At 42.4% G+C, this 23,507-nt stretch overlaps 1 protein-coding gene across 1 annotated transcript; it reads right to left on the bottom strand.

The window, feature by feature from the left end:
• Nucleotides 1-834: 834 nt before the first annotated feature.
• ptger3 (prostaglandin E receptor 3 (subtype EP3)) lies at nucleotides 835-22,327 on the bottom strand. Its single transcript, XM_080196572.1, has 2 exons — nucleotides 21,402-22,327; nucleotides 835-2,922 (listed from the first exon to the last, which is right to left on the bottom strand). The coding sequence occupies exons 1-2, from the start codon at nucleotides 22,248-22,250 to the stop codon at nucleotides 2,611-2,613; spliced, it is 1,161 nt and encodes a 386-aa protein (XP_080052698.1). The 5' UTR covers nucleotides 22,251-22,327; the 3' UTR covers nucleotides 835-2,610.
• Nucleotides 22,328-23,507: the final 1,180 nt, after the last annotated feature.

Raw genomic sequence — 23,507 nt, 5'->3', positions numbered from 1 at the left:
CAAGTTAAATGTTTCCCTTTGCTACCCTGCCACTGGCTGCTGTAATTAAATACTTCATAATCTAGTTTGATGAGTGTTTTGACTCTGAGACTGCTCACATGGTCATTGTGACATATTTAGCCGATATCATCAACATTACTCAAAATAGATCCATTAAACTTCAAGCTTTCTATGGTTAATCAGAGCTGTTCCAAGAGCAAGTCTGATTACTTGCTTACGTGGCCTTTTCATTGTCGCATTTTTAGATTAGAGAATCTGGATCAAGAAACAAAAAGCTGTTGCATGTACCAAGGTTAAATACAGTAGGGAACAAATATAAGTTAAATCAAATAATAATGATCAGGTAACATTGATCCTCTGTTTACAAAACATATAAATCCAACAGGAAGGGCTGACCAAGTTGGGCAGCACGGTGGCACAGTGGTTACCACTGCTGCTTCACAGTGCTGGGGACCGGGGTTGATTCCTGGCTCAGGTCACTGTCTGTGTGAAGTTTGCATATTCTCCCCCTGTCTCCATGTGTTTCCTCCAGGTGCTCCAGTTTCCTCCCACATTCCAAAAGACGTGCTGGTTAGGTGCATTGGCCATGTTAAATTCACTCTCAGTGTACCCGACAGGCACTGGAGTGTTACAACTAAGGGATTTTCACAGTAACTTCATTGCAGTGTTAATGTATGTCTACTTGTGACACTAATAAATAAACTTTAGACAGGCACTTCCACATTTTGAAGTACTGGAGAAAGAATCCATTAGAGGCTGGTAAGTTTAATTTTGATAGTTATTATTCATAACATGGGTAAGCATACACAATATAATAAGCAGCCAGACCATTTATCTCAATTGATATATATTTTGAAAAAAACTGTGCAACTTAGAATTTTTCTCAGAAAAATGCAACTTGATGTCAACATTTACAAAACATAAAATACAATTACACAAAGTGGTTAAAAAATCTGTCATGGACCTTAAGTGCAAATAAGTTATATGGAAAAGAACCAAATAATCGGCACCAGTTGATTTTAAAACATTTCGCTTCAGGACACCATTATTAATTTATAACTTTACTGCATTTAACATTGCATTTCCATATATTTATATATATCTAGTTGCAACTAAACTTATATTCAAACACAGCAGTATAAGAATGCACATATGATAAAATACCTTGAACACTTTCCATCTGTTTTCCGAATTAGTTTATACAAGCCCGTTTAAAAGAAAATAAACTTGATTATTGATGTGTAATCTTTGGCCTAAATATGGGAACATTAATTACCATATTAATTACATGTAATAATACATGCACCATTGTACCATATACATGTAAACAATTAACAATGGTTTTAAATTATACAGATGGTCTAGTCTGTAGCTGACTGCAGTTTCCATGAAGACAGGATATTCATTAAATAACTGAGCACAATTAGACTTATATCTTTGTGTCAAACATCAGAATAAATTATTAAAACAACAATGGTGTTCCTATTGCTAGCCCATATATCATAGGTAACCCAGGAAAATTGGAAAAAATCCCATGCATTTAGATAATTCTCTAACCTGCCATTTTCTCTCTTTTTTAAAATGTTTCATCTTTTTTTATTAGGGTTTAAGTTGGAATATAAAGAACATTGAAATGATTGCAGAAGATGATAAATTATTATAGAAAGCATAGAAGCTTACAGCACAAAAGGTCGCCATTCAGTCCACAATGCCTGCATGGCTCTTTGAAAGAGTTCTCCAATTAGTCCAACTTCCTCTGCTCTTTCCTTTCAAAAGTGTGTTGAAACAGCTTCTCCCTCCATTTCAGGCAGTGCTTTCCAAAAACAGCTTACTAGGGAATACATTTCTCTCATCTTCCTTCTGGTTCTTTTGGCAATTTCTTTATTTGGAGCTTTCTCCCAATAAGGAGAAGTAAGGATATGTCATACATAAATAGTCACTCTCCAAATGTCCATTTTTTTTGAACATTTGCTCCAGTTGATATTCTTTCCATTAGTAACTTGCTTCATATACAAATCTCCTCTTTATACTGTCTATCCATCTTAATTTCCAATTGCTTCATCTGAGCCATCTATTGATGTCAGTTGCAATTTCAGATTCAGTGTGTGCCTACTTGTGTAAGGGCAGAGAAAATAAACAAAAGTTGCAAGAGATCTTGGCTTTGGCACGATCCAGCAGGAAATGGGAAACAGACCAACACACGTTTCACTGTATTCAGCATATCTGGACCATTTCTCCGGGAATTGGAATTGTTGTGAAACTTACTTTGATAGCCTTCTTAAGATGTGTCACCTTCTCTAGCATTTGTTACCTGCAGGTGCTGTATACAGTGCTTAGCCTAGCTGCCACTTCCAGCCAGACATATTGCACTAACATTGAAGGGCAGATGTAGTACCAGCTCCTTGCCAGCCATCAAATGTAATATAAATTAAACATTTTCTTAAGATTATCAAATAATTTTTCAGTTCATCAGAGGTTCAGATAAAACAAATGAATGGACTCAAAGCCTAAACAATATTTATATGAGTTGCTTTGCAAGGACATTTCACGTTTTAGAGACAGCCAAGGACAGTATTTTCTATCGTACAATCAATTGTCATTCTTTTGGGTTCATCTCACTTCTGTTATTTGTTCTTTCAAATGGTTTCTTGCTTCTACTGTTACAGGAATCTCCTTGAACCCCTCTACGGAACAATTAGTCACAGCATTGGCTACCTGACATACTTTCCTTAACAGGATTTCTCGGAGCAATAAATAAACCCAGGGATCAAGAATTTGATTTAAAGACGCCAGTCTAATGGCTGTGAGGAGAAAGTTGCAATCTGGTTTCAGTTCAGCATTGAGGGACGAGGGCTCATCCGGTGGAGATGTGTAGCAATGATCAGAAGAACTTTCAGTGTAGATCATTTTTGACATCAGTACCTGGGAAAGACACGATTAGAAGACTCAGCAAAAACAAAAACTATTTGTGACAAATCACATAACTACATTTTCTAATCTTTTTTGCTTAACCCTCCTAAACTTAAGGAAGTGATTCAAGGAGGAGAAGAAGTTTCCTTCAGCACCAGCAGCCCTTCCCTGGAGTGTAGAAGTTCTATTGTTACCACAACTACTTGTGGTACACTTTGGGGCTGGGAGTGGGTGGATGCACCTGAAAATGAGCCTCAAGATCTTTGAAGTAGCTTCAACTGACCTAACCAAAAGGGTGGTATCCGAAAAGGAAAACATAGTGCGTTTGATAACTTCTTTGTATGGTATGTAGCTGAGTAACTGGAGCACAACAAGTCTTACTTTCTATCCAGCTGATCTGGGAGTATTTGATGCTGACTTGAGAGGAGTCATTTTAGTAAATTGCATCTCCATTAGATATCCTTGCCTGTCAGGAACACATATCATGAATTTGGACATTTCTCCCATAGTTAATTTTAAAGGATGGCAGGTGAAAGGATATACATCTCAATTCCCAAAAATTGCCCCCAGTGGAGGAAGGTCTACATTAGACCATCATTTCATAAACTTATTCCTTCCTTTCTGTTGATCACTTCCGGCATGAAAAATAGCAGTCTCAGATTCATATTTCACTGTTTTGAACCTGTGTCCTTTGTCCATCTCACACTATTGTTATTTAAGCAGTATTTACTATTAAACATTCCAATCCCATGGCCTGAATTTTACGTTCAATCTGAATGCATGTAAAATTGTGTAAAATGATGTCAGGTATGTATTCCTATATCATAGCACACACATGCAATGTTGAGGACGATTGGTGTGTAATGCATGTGCATTACATGCATGAGAATCAGGGCTGCACCCGCTACCACAGTTACAGGGCCAATTGAGGCCATTGACAAGTCTACTGAATGAATTTTACACTGCCTGAGTGATTTTCCACTAGCTGCATGGGCAAAGCTTGTGGGCAGCCAGCACATTTTCATCAACTTGTTATTCAAAGGCAGGATAAAAGCTGTTGGATCACAAGCATATTCAGTTTCTTTGTGACTTTCATTTCAAATCTGCCTGGATGTATTCCTGGAATCATAGAAAACTTGCAGTGCAGAAGGAGGCCATTCAGCCCATTGAGTCTGCACTGAAGTCCTGACTGAGCATCGCACTCAGACCCTACCCACTAACCCCAGGATTTATCCCGCTAACCTACACACCTTGGGACACTAAGGGGTAATTTTAGTATTGACCATTGATCTAACCCACATATCTTTGGAATGACGGAGGAAACCAGAGCATGCGGAGGAAACCCATGCAGACATGGGAAAAATGTGCAAACTCCACTCAAGGTTGAAATCGAACCTGGGTCCTTGGAGCTGTGAGGCAGCAGTGTTAACCACTGAGCCACAATGTCACCCCAAATTTGAGGACATCTTCTACGCTGAAAGGTTTACTTGAGGATTGCAATCTGGTGCACCTTAGTTTTAAGGCACAGGCCCTTGTGCATCTCATCTAATAGAATAGATCTCCTCTGAAGCAGAAAAGAGGGGCAGGAAAGAGAGGAGACGAGGTGTGAGCACAGGCAGCATTCCAGGCAGAGACCTGTAAGAGGGGAGAAACAGTTCAGTTGGTGCATGGCCAGCAGGGATCTCAAGGTGGTAAATTTGACATAAGACATCATTACCCAGTGGCCAAAATGTACAGGCAGTACTCTGTCTACCTCCAAATGTCCGAGGTCCAATGCTGAAGGAAGTTTCATCTCTCTCTAGGCACACAGTGACCGCAATATGCCAGATGATTGGGATGGATGTTGTTTCTAACTGTGTCGATGGACACCCCATGCCAGCAGCTTTGAAGTTATGATGACCCTCAACTTCCACTTCACCAATTCTTTGCAGGGGTCAGTGGGGATTTGTGTGGTGTGTCCCACTGAGCTGTACTCAATTGTGTCAAGTTCATCACTGACCCTCTCTTCAGATGTGTCCACACATTTATCCATTACCGGATGGACAATGCCAGCCAGGTGGACAGAGCCAGAGGCTTTGCAGTGTTGTTAGATTTCTGGTATTCAGAGTGTAATAGATTGCACTGATGTGGCCATCAAGATGCCAATGCATGAGCTGGGAGTTTTTGTGAGCCAAAGTGTTCCACTTGATGAACATGCAGATTGTCTGTGACCACATGGCACAGTTCTGCAAGTCTGCACCTCACATGATGCCCACATCTATCAGTAGTCACAAATAGCAAGGCTGATCATGGCTCCTGCATGATTGGATGAATGGCTCCTGGGTGACAAAGGCTATCGCTGGAAAAGGTGGCCAATGACCCCACTCCATCACCCAAGAACTGAGGCAAAGGAGCAATACAACAGGAATCATGCTTCCACAAAGTGGTGGTGGACAGCGCCATCAGGCTGCTCACAATGAGCTTCAGATGCCTGGACCGATCAGGAGGAACATTGCAGTACCCTCCAGAACATATTTCCCTTATAGCAATAGCCTGCTGCATTCTGTACAATCTGGCTCTGGCAAGGGGGGACCTGATGGAGGCTGGGGAAAGTGAGGCAGCTCCCATAGATCCAGGAGGATGACCCTCTGGGGTTGCTGGGGTTGAGGGTGAGGTGGTGCAGGGTGAGAATGTAGAGGCAGACGACAGGAATGCTTTGATCCTGAAAACTTTCAGTTAGACATCTGAGGCATTGATGTTTCCTCATGCCAATGACAGCATCTCCTTTACAAATAATTGCTATGTGATAACCCAATCAAAACCTCCAGCTCCATACAATGCAATACAGTTACTACAGTTCTGTGCTCCATCTGGCACCTATTGCAACCATATAGCAAACTCAGCCCATTACAGCAGAATAAATAGTTATATAATTGTCAATGCTCCAACAAAGGACATAAAAAGTTGCCAAACTGAGCACAAATCCTAAAATAATAGGCACAAATAATATTACCAGTGACGTGCTGGGCACTCTTTAGTCATTGCAGTATCATCAGACGCAGCAACCACTGTAAGAGGGGTAAAGGAGCTAGTGTGCTCATTCAGAGCGCCCTGAGAGGAGCTTACGGCAATGATAGGCATCTTGTTTGACAGTGTAAATAATGTTTGGACCTCCCTGCTCCTCATTGATGGATGGGCACCTGGCAGAGAGACTAAGTGCCTCATCCATTTCTCACACTGGCAGTGACCTCCTGAGCTGACAGCCAGTGAATTGGATTGCAGATGCGAGCTTGATCTCTGGAACCACTGATTCTGTTTCTGAAGCTGCCTGTCCATGGGAGTTGCCACTCTCTCAAGGCAAGAGGTTGTGCACTCAGTGCTCAGTGTCAACACAGTGCTCACCTCCACATGGACTCCTTCATGAAAGAAAACATCAGACCCTCTTGGATCTCTGCCAGATCTTCCCACTCATCCTGCTGGACACCTAGCATTTGCTGTCTGATGGACAACCCCAGAGGCTCATCAATTGCTTTGGACTCAGCACTATTCTGGCCTCCAGTAGTGCTCCCACTGCTGGTGCTCTGGGGCCTCCATCAGCTCCTCACATGAGTGTGAAGTGCCTTCACCACTGTGCTGTACCTGTGGAGCTGATGACTTAATGCCAAGGTGTTAGTATCTGCTCTGGTGCCTGGTTTAGAGAGAGGGTGTGATGTGGGAGCAAGTGTAAAAGTCTCTTCCTCAGAGTTTAAAGGGGGGTCCTCAGGATCACCGGTGGCTCTTGCAGATGGCATATCTGTGGGAGGAAGACAACATATCAGTATGTTTAATCATCATAGTCAGTGTGCATGCTAGGTGGACTAATGAGACAATAGAAAACTGCAGTATGGGACTATCTGCTTTGGAGTTTCGATGGGCATTCTCACATCTGTGCACTGCATTCTTACCTTCATCAGAGAGCCTTGGTGGCCAGTGGCACCCCAGCTCCAGTGCTTTGGCTGAAGATGTATAGATTAGGCACCCACCCCCTGTTCTTCGGTGCTATGCTGCATTATGGCTTCTCTTCTGAAAGGGGTAAATAGAATTCATTATTAGTGCTTCCTCTTCCTGAAGGTCCTTTCCAGTTTCCCCCACCCCACAGCCAGTTATTGGAATGTGTCTCAGTTGCACACCTCACCCTGAAATACATGAGGCCAATTGTGCTGGCAGTACCAGTGTACACACGCACTCCTACACTCCTGAGCATCCTGAGAAACGGACACCCAAATCCACTTCTCTCACTGTTCCGTGTCATACCCGCACTAACCCTTGCTGCTGCAGAAGATAATTTTTGTGACACTGAAGCCACATGGAGCACAGCAGTAAAGATGCATCCAATGACCTGGGTGTCAAGCTCTGTCCATGCCTTCTTGGTTAAATGGCATTCTCTTGGCGTCTCTGAGTATCAGTATGTCCTGCCTGGCACTGACTTCCTCCATCAAGCAGGGCGCAGTGTAGCCACCAAGTTTGCCTTGTATGTTCACTAGGTGCTGAGGATGTGACTGCTCCAAATTCAATGCTCCATAGTTTTGGAAAACTGCCTTTGTCTCCCCACCAAGCCCTGGCAGCCCTTAGGGTTCTGCCTGCAGAGTTGAAACTCCCCCCGAGTCCCCATTAGACCTGGTGCCCGACTCGTTCCAAACAGGAGACCAGTTTCCCACTGGGTGGGCCACCCCATGTACTGTCATGTGGAGAAGGTGGTCCTGGCCGGGAGCGGATTCTGCATCTGCTTCTGGATCCATCGACTTCACGCACACGCCAAGTATTAAATTCAGATGTTTCCTTTTCAGGCTAAATAGAAAGATTTTCACCAGCCTTTCTACAGAAAGCAGAACCCTGACACTCTGCGCTGTGAGCTTTCTCAGCAGTACCTCTCTTGTGTTTCAGTGATCACAACTGGCCATACAATTTAAGGGTATAGTATTACTAGAATACTATCCAGCTTGTGAATGACTTCCTCTGACTTATATTCTTCATTTCTGGGTATTGGCTTTGTTGATGGTTGTGCTGCATTGGCCAGATATATTTAGTGAAAAACTGACTAAAATTCATTGACCTTCTTCTTCACATTTAAATTTTGTCAGTTCTATTGTAGCTTTGTTGTTTGTGACAAAGTCCCGCATAAGAGATTATCGTGTAAGATTAAAGCACATGGGATTGGGGAAAGTGTCTTGAGATGGCTAGAAAACTGGTTGGCAGAGAGGAAACAAAGAGTAGGAAATAATGAGTCCTTTTAAATTAGCAGGCAGTAACGAGTGGGGTGCCACAGGAATCAGTGCTGGGGCCCCAGCTATTAATGATTTGAATGTGGGAACAAAATCTAACAGCCCAAAGTTTACAGGTGATACAAAGTTGGGTGGGAGGGTGAACTGTGATGAGGATGCAGAGATTCTTCAACATGATCTGGTTGGGTGAGTGGGCAAATCAATGGCAGATGCAGTATAATTTGGACAAATGTGAGGTTATTCACTTTGGAAGCAAAAACAAGAAGGCAGATTACTACCTGAACAGCTGTAAATTGGGAGAGGAGAGTGTGCAGCGGGACATGGGTGTCCTTGTGCATCAGTCGCTGAAGGTAAGTGTGCAGGTGCAGCATGCGGTAAAGAAGGAAAATAATATGTTGGCCTTCATTGTGAGAGGTTTCGAGCACAGGAGCAGGTATGTGTAGTTGCAATTATACAGGGCCTTGGTAAGGTCACACCTAGAATATTTTGTGCAGTTTTGGTCTCCTTTTATAAGGAACAATGTTCTTGCTTTCGAGGAAATGCAACAAAGGTTTACAAGGCTGATTTTGTGGATGGCAGGACTAATGTATGAGGAGAGATTGACTAAGTTAGGATTGTTTTTGCTGGAGTTAAGATGAATGGGGGGGGGGGGGGTGTGGCGGATGCGGGGAGGGGTTCCCATAGAGACTCATAAAATTCTAACAGGAGTAGACAGGGTAGATGCAGGGAGGATATTCACAATGGTTGGTGAGTCCAGAACCAGGAGTCACAGCCTGAGGATTGGGGTAGATCATTTAGGACAAAGAACAAAAGACAAATAACAAAGAAAATTACATCATTGAACAGGCTGTTCGGCCCTCCAAGCCTGCATTGACCATAGTATCCGACTGAAGTAAAACACCCTACTCTTCTGGGGATCATATCCCTCTATTCCCATCCTATTCATGTATTTGTCAAGACACCCCTTAAAAGTCACTATCGTATCTGCTTCCATGACCTCCCCTGGCAGTGAATTCCAGGCACCCACCACCCTCTGTGTGAAAGACTTGTCTCCTACATCTCCTTTAAACCTTGCCCCTCGCACAATAAAATTTTAGGACAGAAGTGAGGTGGCATTTTTTCAACCAAACAGTGGTGAGCCTGTGAAATTAATTGCCACAGGAAGTAGTTGATGCCAAAACATTGAATGCATTCAACAGGTGGCTAGATATAGCACTTGGAGCGAATGGGATCAACGGGAGAAAGCAAGATTAGACTATTGGGTGGGAAGATTAGCCATGATTGTAATGAATCGCAGAGCAGGCTCAAAGGGCCAAATGTTTCTATGTTTAAGCTGTTTCCTCAGGCCCTCATAGTTTGGCATCAACAGCAAATCTGACCACAGTACACTGAGTTTGAGTCTATTACCATATGCCTTTTGAAAGACTAGATACAAGTGGTAGAGATTAATCTGGGTCTATTTTTGGGTCTGGAATTAACACTGTGTTTATAGTGTTACACTGTGTTGCTGGTCCCCAAAACTGGACTGCAGAAAATAAGCACCAATTTGTATTCAACCACTTCATTGGGCACAGTCTAATCCAGATGTTACTTTCTCAAAGAAATTCAACAGCTTGGGCAATCATACACTTAGCTGGAGAAAAGAGGATGCAGAGACTGAGAGCAACAGCTAAAAGAGTAGAAACAGGAGAACCTGGCGATAGATAGGAGCAGCTAAGAGAACGAGAGACAGGATGATGCAGAGACAGATAGCAGTAACTAATACAGCGTCAGCGAGGATCATTTTACTAATTGTAAGGTCTTATCAGTGGAGTAAGGCTTAATAATATTAGGAAAGGTTATTAGGTTGGTTGGTGAGCATATCTTAACTAGAGAATTTCAATAGAGGTAAGTAGAACATTTATTGAAATAATAAGGACTAGAGATATTCATTAAAATGTAATCATTAAATTAATTAATTAAACACAATGATAGATGGCGAGGCAGGTGATATCTTGCACAGAATGTGAGTTTGTGGATGCTGTGTGACCCAAAGCAAACATGTAAGTGTCTGTGGCTGGAGGAAATTCCGTTCAAAGTCACATTAGGGAGGGGGGAGGTTCCCTAGACATTGGAGATGATCACACCTCTTAGGATAGGGTCATCTGATTTGGTCCATGGTCAAGAACAGGAGGTTGTGACCCCTGCAGTTATCCAACTGGTTTCAGATTCCTGCAGCTGGTATGGACAAAATTAAGGGTTACAGGGTTGGTGAGCAAACTGACCGTAGCATTGTGAGACAGGAAGCCAGTCAAGTGCAGGAGTTAATAGGAATATAGTAGGCATCAGTATAGTCAGGGCGACAGGCACAGAACTATGTAGCCAAAATGTGAATCCAGCAGACTGTGTTGCGGCTGTACCTGGCGAAGGAACAGCGTTTCTAAAACTTGTGGGTTTACTATCAAATAAACTGGTTGGACTTTAACCTGGTGTTGTGAGACTTCTTACTGTGTTTACTCCAGTCCAATGTCAGCATCTCCACAACATGACTTGCCGGCCCAGTGCCAGGATTTGAGACGTCTGTGCTGGGGTGAAACTTGCAGTGGGAGAGGGAAGATCCAGTTGTCTGGGTCCACATATTTAGGTACAGGAAAGAGGTTCTGCTTACAGAATATGAACAGTTAGGGGCTAAATTGTCAAGCAGAAATTCAAAGGTAATAATCATTAGATATATGGCTCAAAGATTGGTGTGAGAAGAATGGGTTTCAATTTACCAAGAAATAGAAAGTTGTACCATTGGCAGACAGCATGGTGGCACTGTGGTTAGCACTGCTGTCTCACAGTGCCATGGACCCAGGTTTGATTCCCGGCTTGAGTCACTGTCTATGTGGAGATTGCATGTTCTTCCTGTGACTGCATGGTTTCTTCCGGGTGCCCTGGTTTCCTCCCACGGTACAAAGATGTGCAGAGTGATGAATTGGCTATGCTAAATTCTCCCTCAGTGTACCTGAGCAGGCACCAAAATGATTAGGGGATTTTCACAGTAACTTCATTGCAGTGTTAAGGTAAGTCTACTTGTGACTAATGAATAAACTTTAACTTCTGGCATGATCTTTACATGAACTGTGCTGGGACTATTGCTGGCACATCCTTTTACTGGGGCGGTAGAGAGGGCTTTAAACTAAATAGTGGGGTCAACAAATCAGGTAAGGGATGATGAAATACAGTAAAGAGAGGGGACAAACCAAGACAGCAAGATAACTTGAGTGTGGCAGGAAGGGACAGAGCACTTAAGAGCGCAGTAGCAGATAAAGTTTGGAGTCATGGAAATAATTGAAAAAGGCACTCTATCTGAATGCAGATCTAGTATTATGCAATGAGAAAAAGCTGATGAATAATCTTGTTGGAAAGGGGCTTCTAAAGAAAATAGGGACCACAATGTGATAGTATTTTAGGATCTGTTTGTATTTCAATCTGAAACTTGGAGTCTTAAATCTAAATAAAGGAAGCTGCAAAGATATGACTGGGTAAATTGGGAAACAACATTAAAAGATATGATGATAAACAGGCAATGGTTAGTACTTAAAGAATTAACACATGGTTTACAACAAATTTACATTCCTTTGAAGTAAAAAAAACTCAAAAGGTAAAGTGATCCAATCGTGGTTATCAAGAAAAGTTATGGATTGTGTTAGATCAAGTTGGTGCTTTAGAGGATGAGAAAGGGGAGCTAGTGGTAGGGGATGGGGATATGGCTAAGGTCTTGAATAACTTTTTTGTTTCTGTCTTCACGGAGGAGGACGTGAATAATTTGCCGGGTGTTAGAGATGGAAAGGTGGTAGGAATGGAGGGTCTTAATGACATTACTGTTACTAGAGACGTGGTGCTCGACAGACTGGAGGGGCTGATTGTGGACAAGTCCCCAGGACCGGATGGAATGCATCCGAGGGTTCTGAAAGAAATGGCGGAGGTTATAGTGGATGCCTTGGTGGTTATTTTCCAGACGTCGCTGGATTCCGGGGAAGTGCCGGAAGATTGGAAAACGGCTAATGTTACGCTGTTGTTTAAGAAGGGTGCCAGGCAAAAGGCGGGGAATTATAGGCCGGTTAGTTTAACGTCTGTGGTAGGTAAAATGTTAGAATCCGTCATTAAGGAGGAAATTGCGAGGCATCTTGAAGGGAATTGCTTGATAGGGCGGACGCAACACGGTTTCATTAAAGGGAAGTCGTGTCTGACAAATTTACTGGAGTTCTATGAGGATGTGTCTAGGGCAGTGGATAGAGGAGAGCCGGTGGATGTGGTCTTTCTGGATTTTCAGAAGGCGTTTGACAAGGTACCTCACAAGAGGTTATTGCAGAAGGTCAGGGGACATGGAGTTGGGGGTAGGGTGTTAGCGTGGATAGAGGATTGGTTGTCAAATAGGAGGCAGAGAGTGGGGGTCAATGGGTGCTATTCGGATTGGCGGTTGGTGACTAGTGGGGTGCCCCAGGGGTCGGTGCTGGGGCCTCAGCTATTTACCATTTATATAGATGATCTGGAGGGGGGAACCGAGTGCAGGGTGTCGAAATTTGCTGATGACACCAAGATTGGGGGAAAGGCAAATTGTGCGGAGGGTGTGGAGAGTCTGCAGAAGGATCTAGATAGGCTGGGCGAATGGGCCAGGAAATGGCAAATGGAATTTAATGTTGGCAAGTGTGAGGTGGTCCACTTTGGTAGGAAGAATGGTAGGAAGGACTATTACTTACGTGGCGAAAAACTGCAGCAGGCGACGGTGCAGAGGTACCTCGGGGTCCTTGTGCATGAGTCGCAAAAACCCAGCTTGCAGGTGCAGCAGGTGGTCAGGAAGGCGAATGGGATGCTGGCCTTCATAGCGAGGGGGATTGAATATAAAAGTAGGGAGGTCTTGCTGCAGCTGTATAGGGCATTGGTGAGGCCGCAGCTGGAGTACTGTGTGCAGTTTTGGGCGCCGCACCTGCGCAAGGATATTTTGGCCCTGGAGGGAGTGCAGAGGAGGTTTACTAGGCTGATACCGAAGTTGAGGGGATTGAGCTATGAGGAGAGGCTGAATAAACTAGGCTTGTACTCGTTAGAGTTTAGAAGAATGAGGGGAGATCTCATTGAGACGTATAAGATGATGAATGGGATGGATAGGATAGAGGTGGAGAGACTCTTCCCGCTCAAAAAAGACAGTAGGACTAGGGGGCACAGCCTCAAGATAAAGGGGAGGCGGTTTAGAACGGAGTTGAGGAGGAACTTCTTCACTCAAAGGGTGGTGAATCTCTGGAATTCTCTGCCCGTTGAAGTGGTGGAGGCTGCCTCGCTAAATATTTTTAAGAAGCGGGTTGATGGGTTCTTGATAAGAGAGGGGATTAAGGGTTATGGGGAGAGGGCGGGAAAGTGGAACTGAGCCACAACAGATCAGCCATGATCTTATTGAATGGCGGGGCAGGCTCGAAGGGCTAGATGGCCTACTCCTGCTCCTATTTCTTATGTTCTTATGTTCTTAAGGAAGAGGTATATAACCCTGCCAAAAGAGTTGTAAGTGAACATTTTAGAAATTAACAAAGAGCACCAAAAGACTGATAAAGAAAGAGAAAATAGAATTTGAATAAACTAAGAAGAAACATAAAAACAAACTGTAAAAGCTTCTATAGGTATGTAAAAAGGAAAATATTAGCAATGACAAATGTGGGCTCATGACAGGTAGAGACAGGAGCATTTATAATGAGCCATAAGCAAATGACAGAGAAAGTAAACAAATATTTTGTGTCTGTTCTCATGGGGGAAGATAGAGAAATTGTCCGCAGGACACTTGAGAATCAAGTAACTAGCAAGAATGAGGAGCTGAAAGAAATTAGTTCTGATAAAAAGATAATACTGAAGAAATTAATGGGATTCAATGTTGATAATTCTCCCAGATCTAATGATCTACATCCCAGAGTGTTGAACGAAATGCATGTAGAAGATCGGGGTAACCAGTGGATGCCGTATATGGGATACTTAGAAAGCTTTTGATAACTCTCAATCAAAAGGTTAGTAAGCAAAATTAGAGCACTCCTTTGGATTTGGGGTAAGACATTAGCATGAGCTGAAAATTAGCTAACGGACAGAAAACTGTGTTGGAATAAATGGGTTATTCTCAGGTTGGCAGATCGGTGAGGTACAGAAAGCATCAGTATCTGGGCCACAACTACTCACAATCCATATCAATAATTTGGATGCTGATGAAAAAATTAGGTGAGAACATGAGTTGTGGGGAAGAACTGGGGGACAGTCTCAGAATAAGAGGTGGACCATTTAAGACTGAGACGCAGAGGAACTTCTACATTTCAGGGTGACAAATCTTTGTAAATTTCTACCTCAGAGGGCCCTGGGTGCTTCGTTATTGAGTATGTTCAAGACAGGGTTTGATAGATTTCTAGATTTAAATATATCAAGTGATATGGGGATAGTGCGGAAAAATAATATTGAGGTAGAGGATTAGCCATGATCTAGTTGAATGGCAGAATAGGTTTGAGGGATCAAATGGCATACTTCTGCTATTTCCTACGATCCTACCATTGTTCAGTTGCACATTTATTTCTGCGAATTAATTCCATAATTTGACCTTTGTGACTTTTTGAATTCTGAGATCATTACTGTCTCAGTCTAGTAATTTCATAGAATCCCTACAGCACAGAAAGAGGCTATTTGGCACATCGAGTCTGCACCGACCACAATCCCACCCAGGTCCTACACCCATATCTCTGCATATTTACCCAATAATCCCTTTAACCTATGCATCTCAGGACACTAAGGGCAATTTTAGCATGGCCAATCAACCTAACCTGCATATCTCTGGACTGAGGGAGGAAATCAGAGCACCGGAGGAAACCCATGCAGACACAAGGAGAATGTGCAAACTCCACTCAGACAGTGACCTAAGCCAGGAATTGAACCCATGTCCCTGGAGCTGTGAAGTAGCAATGCTAACCACTGTGCTATCGTGCCACTCTTTGTTTGTTATGAGTCCTTGTTCTCTGATAAGGAAATGTGTTCCATTAGCCAGAGTGGGAACATACTCAAAACCAAAAAAAGTCACAAAACAACTGAAAAAACAACCTCAGCAATGTACTAGCAGTGACTCTAAAGTGCAACATGTATATCCTTGAGTAGGCTCTTTGTCACATTAAATGAGGCAGATTCAATTTCTCTTGAGCCAGAATGGAAAATCAGCAGTATACAGAAAAGACTGATTGTGTAATTGTTGATTCATAGCTAGGAAAGAGGGCTTCTGGCGGCACATGTTAAAGAAATAATTAAAACAAAAACCATGAATTGTCTGAGCTCAAATTGGATTATTTAAAAATCACAGAAAATGTAATATGTGTGTTTGATAATCAAAGCATAATTTACCAGCGCCACAAGAAACAAAAGGACCACGTATACGTCTTCTGTACAAGTGATAACATTCTCTTTGCTTTTATTTATGAAAACAGGTGATTGAAAACAATGTTAACAAATAGATAAAGAGCTGGGTTTCTCTTCCTAAATTATCCACAACTTACAATGGTGATTAGGTTTCAAAAGTACCTCGCTGGCTATTAAGCATTATGGGATATCTGGTAGCAATAAAAAGGCAATATATAAATGCATGTCTTTCCTTTTTTACATTAAGGGACCATGTACATAAAGTCAAATTAACTCTTAGGCTTGGTGAAATCAGTTTTGCTTTCAACTCACATTCAATGATATTGAAATAACTGCTGAACTAGTCCAACATCAGGAATGTCATTATTACTAGAATAGTAACCCCAAACAACTAGACAAAATACAAGAACATGTAAAAGTAAGCATTTGAGAATTGTGCATGGGGGTTGGCAGTTGGTTGAAATGTAGAGAAGAAATAGAGAAATAGATTTGAATTTCATAGCACCTTTCACAAACTCAGAACATTGCAGAGTGTTTTACAGTCAATGAAATACTTGCGAAGTGTAGTCACTGTTGGAAGATAAAAACTCTGGCAGTCTATTTGTGCACAGCAAGCTCCCACAAGCAGCAATATCACCATAACTGGATAATATGTTTTGGTGATGCTGAAGGAGGGATGGGCATCAGAGGTAGCTCCCTTGTTTTTCTTCAAAATAATGCCATGGGATCTTATACATCCACCTGAAAGTGTATGGGGTCTTGAATGCCCCATATAAAAACAGCTCTCTGACAGCTCAGTACTCCCTCAGCACTGTGCTCGAATGTCAGTCTAGAGTTTTGTGTTCAAGTCAGTGGCGAGGAACTTGAATCCATAGCCTTGTAAGAGGTATGAGCACTACCAGCTGAGTCAGGGAGCAAGGCTAGATGGCTTGTTCTCTGATTGGTGAGGTGTTACAATTCATGTGCACCCCAGGGACCTGTACCATGGCGTTAGCTTTATATATATATATATCAGTGGCAGGGATGAAGGAACAGAGGTGCAAAAATGTGTTCTCATAATCCAATTTCAAAATGATGTTACATAGATAATGTCAATTTCTTGGGTGCAGACAATTTTATGAGCCATTACCAATGTGACCCATGTGGGTTTCTTTCAAGACATCAATGAGAAATATCATGTGGGCCATGCAAGTAGTTGCTTGTGATGCTTTCTGCCACAAGGAGAATCAATTTGGTGAACATGGTGCTGTTTTGAAGAGTTTCTACATGAATGAATCTTTAGCCCAGAAAGTTGCGTATTTCCAAATGCCACTAAGGAGGCACAGTAAACTTTTTAAGTATGATTAGTTTTCAAAGGGACATTGGGCTGGGCAGATTGAATAAGTTAGCAAACCTATCATTGGTAGAATTTAATGTGGGGAAATATGAAGTAATTCACTTTCGATCCGAGATAGGCTAATCAGAATTGTTTCAATAAGATGAGAAGCTAGGGCCTGTGGAAATGTGATGGGATTTAGGTGTTCATGTATCTAGTTCACTAAAAGCACAGGTACAACATGTGCTCAAAAAAATTAAGGGAGCGTTAGTCTTTGTCTCAAGGGATTTGGGATTCTTAAGTTAGAAAGTTGTACAGAGAATTGGTCAGATTCCATTTGGAGTACTGCCTTCAGTTTTGATAACGCTTTGACCTTGGAGCAAGTACAGGAAAGATATACCAAAATGATACCTCGGCTAAACAAAGTATTTTGAAAACAGGTTGCATAAACCTGGCTTGTATTTTCTTGAATATATATATATTCAATATATATATACAATATGGAATGATTTAACTGCAGTTTTTAATATAATGACATTTAATATCATTTCTAACTGAAATAGGAATACTCTGTCACGGAAATTGCACTGAAAATCTGGAACTCGCTCTTGGAAAAGGCTGTGAATATTGGGTTAATTTAGCCTTGTTTGACTTAGATTGTTTATTTTTCTTGTGTCAAGATATCATGATGTACAGACAGGTAAATAGAATTGATTAACTGGTCAACATTGATCTAATAGAATGAGCAGGTTGAACAGGTTCAATGGCCTATCATTTTGTCATTTCCTTTAACTCCTTTCCTTCACAATTTCTCCATTCTGATTTTAACCATTTTCAATTCAGTTTTAGTCTTGCTAATTAAGAAAAAGTTTTTTTTTCTTCTGATGTTTTGTCATCATTTCTTTTTTAAAATGGAAAGTGATTGCCAAAAATAAAAAGATTCAAAGATTGTTCATTTTTGTCCATTGCCATCACAATATTAAGGGAATAGCAATGCGGTACAACAGCAAATTAAAGGTTTCATTGTGAATATGTGACATGAAACAATGACTGAAGTCTTCAATACAATTTTTGAATAATGCTTTTGCGATCACATTGATAAGAACTGGGGAATAGCAGTAACAATGCAACCTGTCAAGGCAGATATAGATACACATTTGTTGTTGACTCTTAACTGCCCTCTGAAATGGCCCAGCAAGCCATCAGTTATATTAAGTGGTTATTAAGTCAAAAATGAATGAAAGTGGACAGGCCACCCAGCATCAACTTAGGCACTGGAAATGACGAGCAGCTGAAGCAGCATGTGTTGGACAGAACTAAGTGATATAAAACTAACAGATCAGAGCTTGGCTTTGCAGCCTTACAGCATCCAAATGTGAATGATGGCAGACAATTAAACAATTAACTAAAGGAGGAAGACACTCCAAGACATCCCCATCATCAATGATGGGGCAGCCTAACACTTCAGTGCAAAGGACTAGGCTGAAACAAGTGCAACCATCTTCAAACAGAAGTGCTGAGTGGATGATCCACTTCAGCCTCCTTCTGAGGTCCCCAGCATCACAGCTGTCAGACTTCAACCAATTTGATTCATCCCACATTATATCAAGAGATGGTTGGAGGCATTGAATGCTGTAAAGACTATGGCCCTGACAGCATCTTGGCAATAGTACTGAAGATTTGTGTTCCAGAACTAGCTGTGCTGTCAGCCAAGCTGTTCCAGTATGATTATAATGCTGGCATCTACCCAACAATGTGGAAAATTACCCAGGTATGTCCTGTCCAGTAAAAGCAGGACAAATCCAACACAGCCAAATACCACTCCATCGGTCTATTCTCAGCAAAGTAATGGATGGGGTCATTGCTAGTGCTATCAAGTGGCAATAACTTAGCAATAATCTACTCATTGCTGCTCAGTTTGGGTTCCACCAGATTCACTCAACTCTTGATCTCATTACAGCCTTGGTTCAAACATGGACAAAAGAGCTGAACTGGAGATGAGATGAAAGTGATAGCAGTCGGCATTAAGGTAGCATTTGAGTGTCACATCAAGGAACCCAAACAAAATGGGAATCAGGGGAAAATGCTCCTCTGTTTGAAGTCATACTGGCACAAAGAAAGATGGTTGTGGTGTTGGAGGTCAATCATCTCAGATCCAGGATATTTCTAGGGTAGTATCCTAGGACCAACCATTTTCAGCGGCTTGATTCATCAATGACCTTCCCTCCATCATAAGATCAGAAGTGGGGATGTTTATTGATGAATACACAATGTTCAGCACCGTTTGCAATGCCTCAGGTACTGAAGCAAGCCATGTCCAAGTACAGGCTTGGGCAGATAGGCTCCGCTAAGTGCCAGACAATAACCATCTCCAGCAAAGTATCTATCTCCACTTGACATTTAACGGAAGTACTATCACAACCACTACTAACTAGCAGAACAAAGGCAGCAGATACATGGGAACATATCACCTGGAGGTTCTCCTCCAAGCCACTCATCATCCTCATTTGGAAATATATTGCCGTTCCCACATTGTCACTGGGTTAAAGCCCTAGAACTACCCCCCAAACAGCACTGTTGGTGTTCCTAGAATATAAAGACTGCAGTATGTCAAGAGGGCAGCTCACCACCACCTTCTCAATGGCAATTAGAGATGGGTGACAAATGCTGACCTAGCCAATGACACCCACATCCCATGAATGAACTTAAACAAAATCAAGATCATAGCTGAATGGCATTTGAACTCCATTCACCCACATTTGCACACATCAGCAAGGTCTGATTTGAAAATCAATTCCCCTTCATCTGGAATAACTTATCAACAGGGGAAAAAAAACTATTTGTTCTTTCTACCCTACCATCTCCTTTCAAAATTTCAATAAAACTTCATTTGAATCAACCCCAAAACCTTCTATGTATTCAGGAAATACGAATGCAATTTACACAATTCCTCATTTGGAGCCTGATACCCATTTGTTGAGTTTGCACTGCCCTGCTTCCAAGGTTAATATAACATTTCTACGGCGTGTTGACTATAGCTGTAAACAATACTTAGAATGTAGCCTAACCAAATCTTCATATAGCAAAACTTCGTCCCTTTATATTACAGCCCAATAGGTATGAAGGTTAATATTCCACCCGTCTTTTAAATAATATCTTTACCTGACAAATTCGGACTGACTTGCTGACTATTTCCAACATTTTGCATTTTTCAACATCTATGTATTTTTCCTGCTATGAAAGTGCTAAATGTATGTTATGGAATTACATTGTATTTACACAGAAAGAGACCATTTGGCCCAATAGGTCCTTGCTGTTGTTAATGCTTCATGTGAGTCTTCTCCCAAACCTCTTAATCAAGCTCAATCAGCACAGCCATCTGCACATTTCTAGCTTTCCCTAAATGTATCTATGATATTCATCTCAATTTCTCTCCTGGTAGTGAGTTCCACATTTTAACCACCACCTGGGTGAAGAACTTCCTCCTGAATACCCTACTGGTGACTATTTTACATTCATGGTCTCTAGTTTTGATCTCCCCCACAAATGGAAACATTCTCTAAGTCCACCCTTTCAAACCCTTAATAATCTTGACCTTTCTATCAGATCACACCTCAGCTCTCTTTTCTCTGGAGAAAATAGCTCCAGGCTGTTCAGTCTTTCCTGATTCATATAAATCCTCAGGTCTGGCGTCTTCTGTTTGATGTGGAGATGCCGGCGTTGGACTGGGGGTAAACACAGTAAGAAGTCTGACAACACCAGGTTTAAGTCCAACCGATTTACTTGATAGTAAACTTACTCTGACAACACCAGGTTTAAGTCCAACCAATTTATTTGATAGTAAACTCACAACTATCAAATAACTCGGTTGGACTTAAACCTGGTGTTGTCAGACTTCTTACTGTATATTCTGTTTGCACTAAGATTGTGAATCTAAACAACTGCATATGTAAAGGACATCATGACAAATAGTAGCATGTGTGTATACGTGTCCTCAGGCTTACAAAGCTCTCTAGCCATTAAGTCAATATTTTATTTCCGGATGGAGTCCGATCATGGAGCTCAAATACCGCAATAACAAAGGCTTTATTTTAACAGACTGTCCCATCCAGTGTAGCACTGCTTATTCTGGGGATCTAACACGTAACATTCTTTATAGTTACTGGGAAATAGCTAGCAACTGAAAAAAATGTTTTATTCCAGCTCAAGACCACGGTATATAAAATGGATTTTTTACTACTGAATCATCTTAAACCCTCAAATTAAGAAATAAATTGATGGAAAATCTCAGCATGGAAGATTTTCACCAGAGATTTTCCAGCGTTTTCACTTCTGGTTTTAGATTCCAGCATCCGCAGTAATTTGCTTTTATTAAGAAACAAAATTACTGCCTTTATAAATAAACGACAATTCGGTATGGTTAGAATGTAATTTCCATCAACTTTTGCTCACTGGGAAGATAAGTTCTCTAACCACTGCCCGCCGGATTTCCAGGGACAACTCGTTCTCTCCTTCAGTGGCGTATTGTGAAAGGTCGATTTACCTACCAGGAGAGGGGACCAGCAAACACAGAGCACACACATGATGCCCATCAGCTGTATCAGCGTCTCTACTGTGATCCTTTCCCATTGCTTGTTGGAGGAGGACAGTTTCTTCTTACAGCGAACCACTAATCCTCGGATAGTCGCCACGTTACAGCTCAGTGTGACCAGCAGAGAGGTGATGCCCAACACGGTGAAGGTGGAAGCAAAAATGGTGTTGCCCAGGATATGATTGCCAGTGTTGATGAAGCACCAGGTCCCCGGCCATTGCAGAGTGTACCTCCCAACGCCAGCAATGGGCAGCAAGGCGAAGATCACCACACCCACCCAGATGGAGAGCACCACCAACTTGGTCAGCCTGGTTGTCATATGGCTGGAGTAGAGCTGGGGAGCGTGGATAGCGAAGGTCCTCTCGATTGCCATAGCGCTGGCCAGAAATAAGGGGCAGAGGCCAAAAGTGGTCATGCACACTCCAAAGAAGGCGCACAAGTTGCCGGATGGGTCCACCCTGCTCCACTGCCTGTTGGTCAGATAGACTGAGATAACTACCGGGCTAGTGAGCAGTTTGCCAGTCAGGTCGGTCAGAGCCAGAGCTCCAATGATCAACAGGAAGGACTTTTTCCTCTTATTCTCCTTCTTATGATAGGACCTGTACACCAGCAGCAGGGCGAGAGTATTGCCCACGATTCCCGTGATCATCATAGTGACTGGGAAGATCACAGACACCGACACACATTCTTTCTCCCAGGGCTTGCTGCCGGATTGCTCGGAGCTGGAGTTACTGTCGCCCCACATCCTCTCCTCTACCGACGTGTTCCACATGTCGGTCTGAGAGTGCAGGCAAACCAAGTCCATCACCGCCTGGTGCTGCTTGCTGGCTGGCTGGCGGATGGAGACCTGTCCTCAGTCTGTTGTACTCGGCTTGGCGACCTATTGGCTGGGAGACTGGGAGAAAGAATGAAGATTATCTCTCTCTGTAACAGAGTTATAATCGTGGGTAGGCGTGTTCTCCAACACTGAAACCTCGTCACTCTGATCCACCAGAGGCGGGTTATTGGCGGAACGGAGAGGAGAATTGAATCAGCTTGACATAAATCATTTCAAATTACACTCCCAGAGTACTTCAACAGCTGTAAAAGAGAGCAGGAACCTGCTGAGGTCGTCAAAAGTGCGATGTAAATCCAAGTTCCTCCTTTTCCAATTAGTTTCTAACGAGATTGAGTAGGAGAGCAAGTAAGCCGACCCCCAGTAATAAACAACTGGCAGTGCTCTGTAATGATAATTGCTGTATCTAATGTTTTAACGTCAGTACTTTCAGCATCTTTGTTTGAGAAAGGAGGGAAGATAGCAATTTGTATCTTTGCAGTATCATTTGATGCAGACATTGACTGTGATTCTGAACGAGTCGGGCGTCTCCACAAACATTACAAATGATTTAAGAGCTAAAAGAGTTAGTTAAAAAAATCAATGGTCGTGCAGAACATCATTTGGTAAGTGTTAGCATAAATATATATAGCGGAGTAAAGGAAGAACCAGAATATGCCAAGGTCGGCGAAACAGACACACGCCGTGCGATACATTTCCTTCTTTGCTTGCTTAAGGTTAAAATAAAAATCGATAATCACATTTAAAAGTGCAGATATTCACATAGATTTGTCCAGCAGAACATATTTCAAACAGTGTCATAAATGAATACAGGAGGAGTACTAGATTTCAGAGTGCGGTCTACTCTCACACCCCTTTAATGAACCCTTCTTTAAATTTTCACGGGTATGTAGAAACCATGCAGACATCGCGATGGTTAAGAAAGAAGTGTATCTGTTTTGGGTTCATCACATGCTCTTTATTGGGTTTGAGTGTTAGCCAATTTGCAGCTCAGAAAGGGCTCAGTTCAACTGCAGCAGGCGACGGTGCAGAGGGACCTCGGGGTCCTTGTGCATGAGTCGCAAAAACCCAGCCTGCAGGTGCAGCAGGTGGTCAGGAAGGCGAATGGGATGCTGGCCTTCATAGCGAGGGGGATTGAATATAAAAGTGGGGAGGTCTTGCTGCAGCTGTATAGGGCATTGGTGAGGCCGCAGCTGGAGTACTGTGTGCAGTTTTGGGCGCCGCACC

This window comes from Carcharhinus amblyrhynchos, chromosome 9 (genome assembly GCF_965287045.1).
Source record: "Carcharhinus amblyrhynchos chromosome 9, sCarAmb.v2.hapA, whole genome shotgun sequence".
In the NCBI taxonomy this organism is placed as follows: domain Eukaryota; kingdom Metazoa; phylum Chordata; class Chondrichthyes; order Carcharhiniformes; family Carcharhinidae; genus Carcharhinus; species Carcharhinus amblyrhynchos.
The sequence above is the reverse complement of the archived record's forward strand: the minus strand, read 5'-3'. Positions and strand labels throughout refer to the sequence as shown.

Excerpts from the sequence above, each read along its gene's own strand:
- ptger3 (XM_080196572.1), bottom strand. The coding sequence starts at position 22,250 with ATGGACTTGGTTTGCCTGCACTCTCAGACCGACATGTGGAACACGTCG. Across the intron at positions 2,923-21,401 it reads TTTGCTGGTCCCCTCTCCTG|GTACTGATGTCAAAAATGAT; the intron begins GTAGGTAAATCG and ends TGTCTTTCCCAG.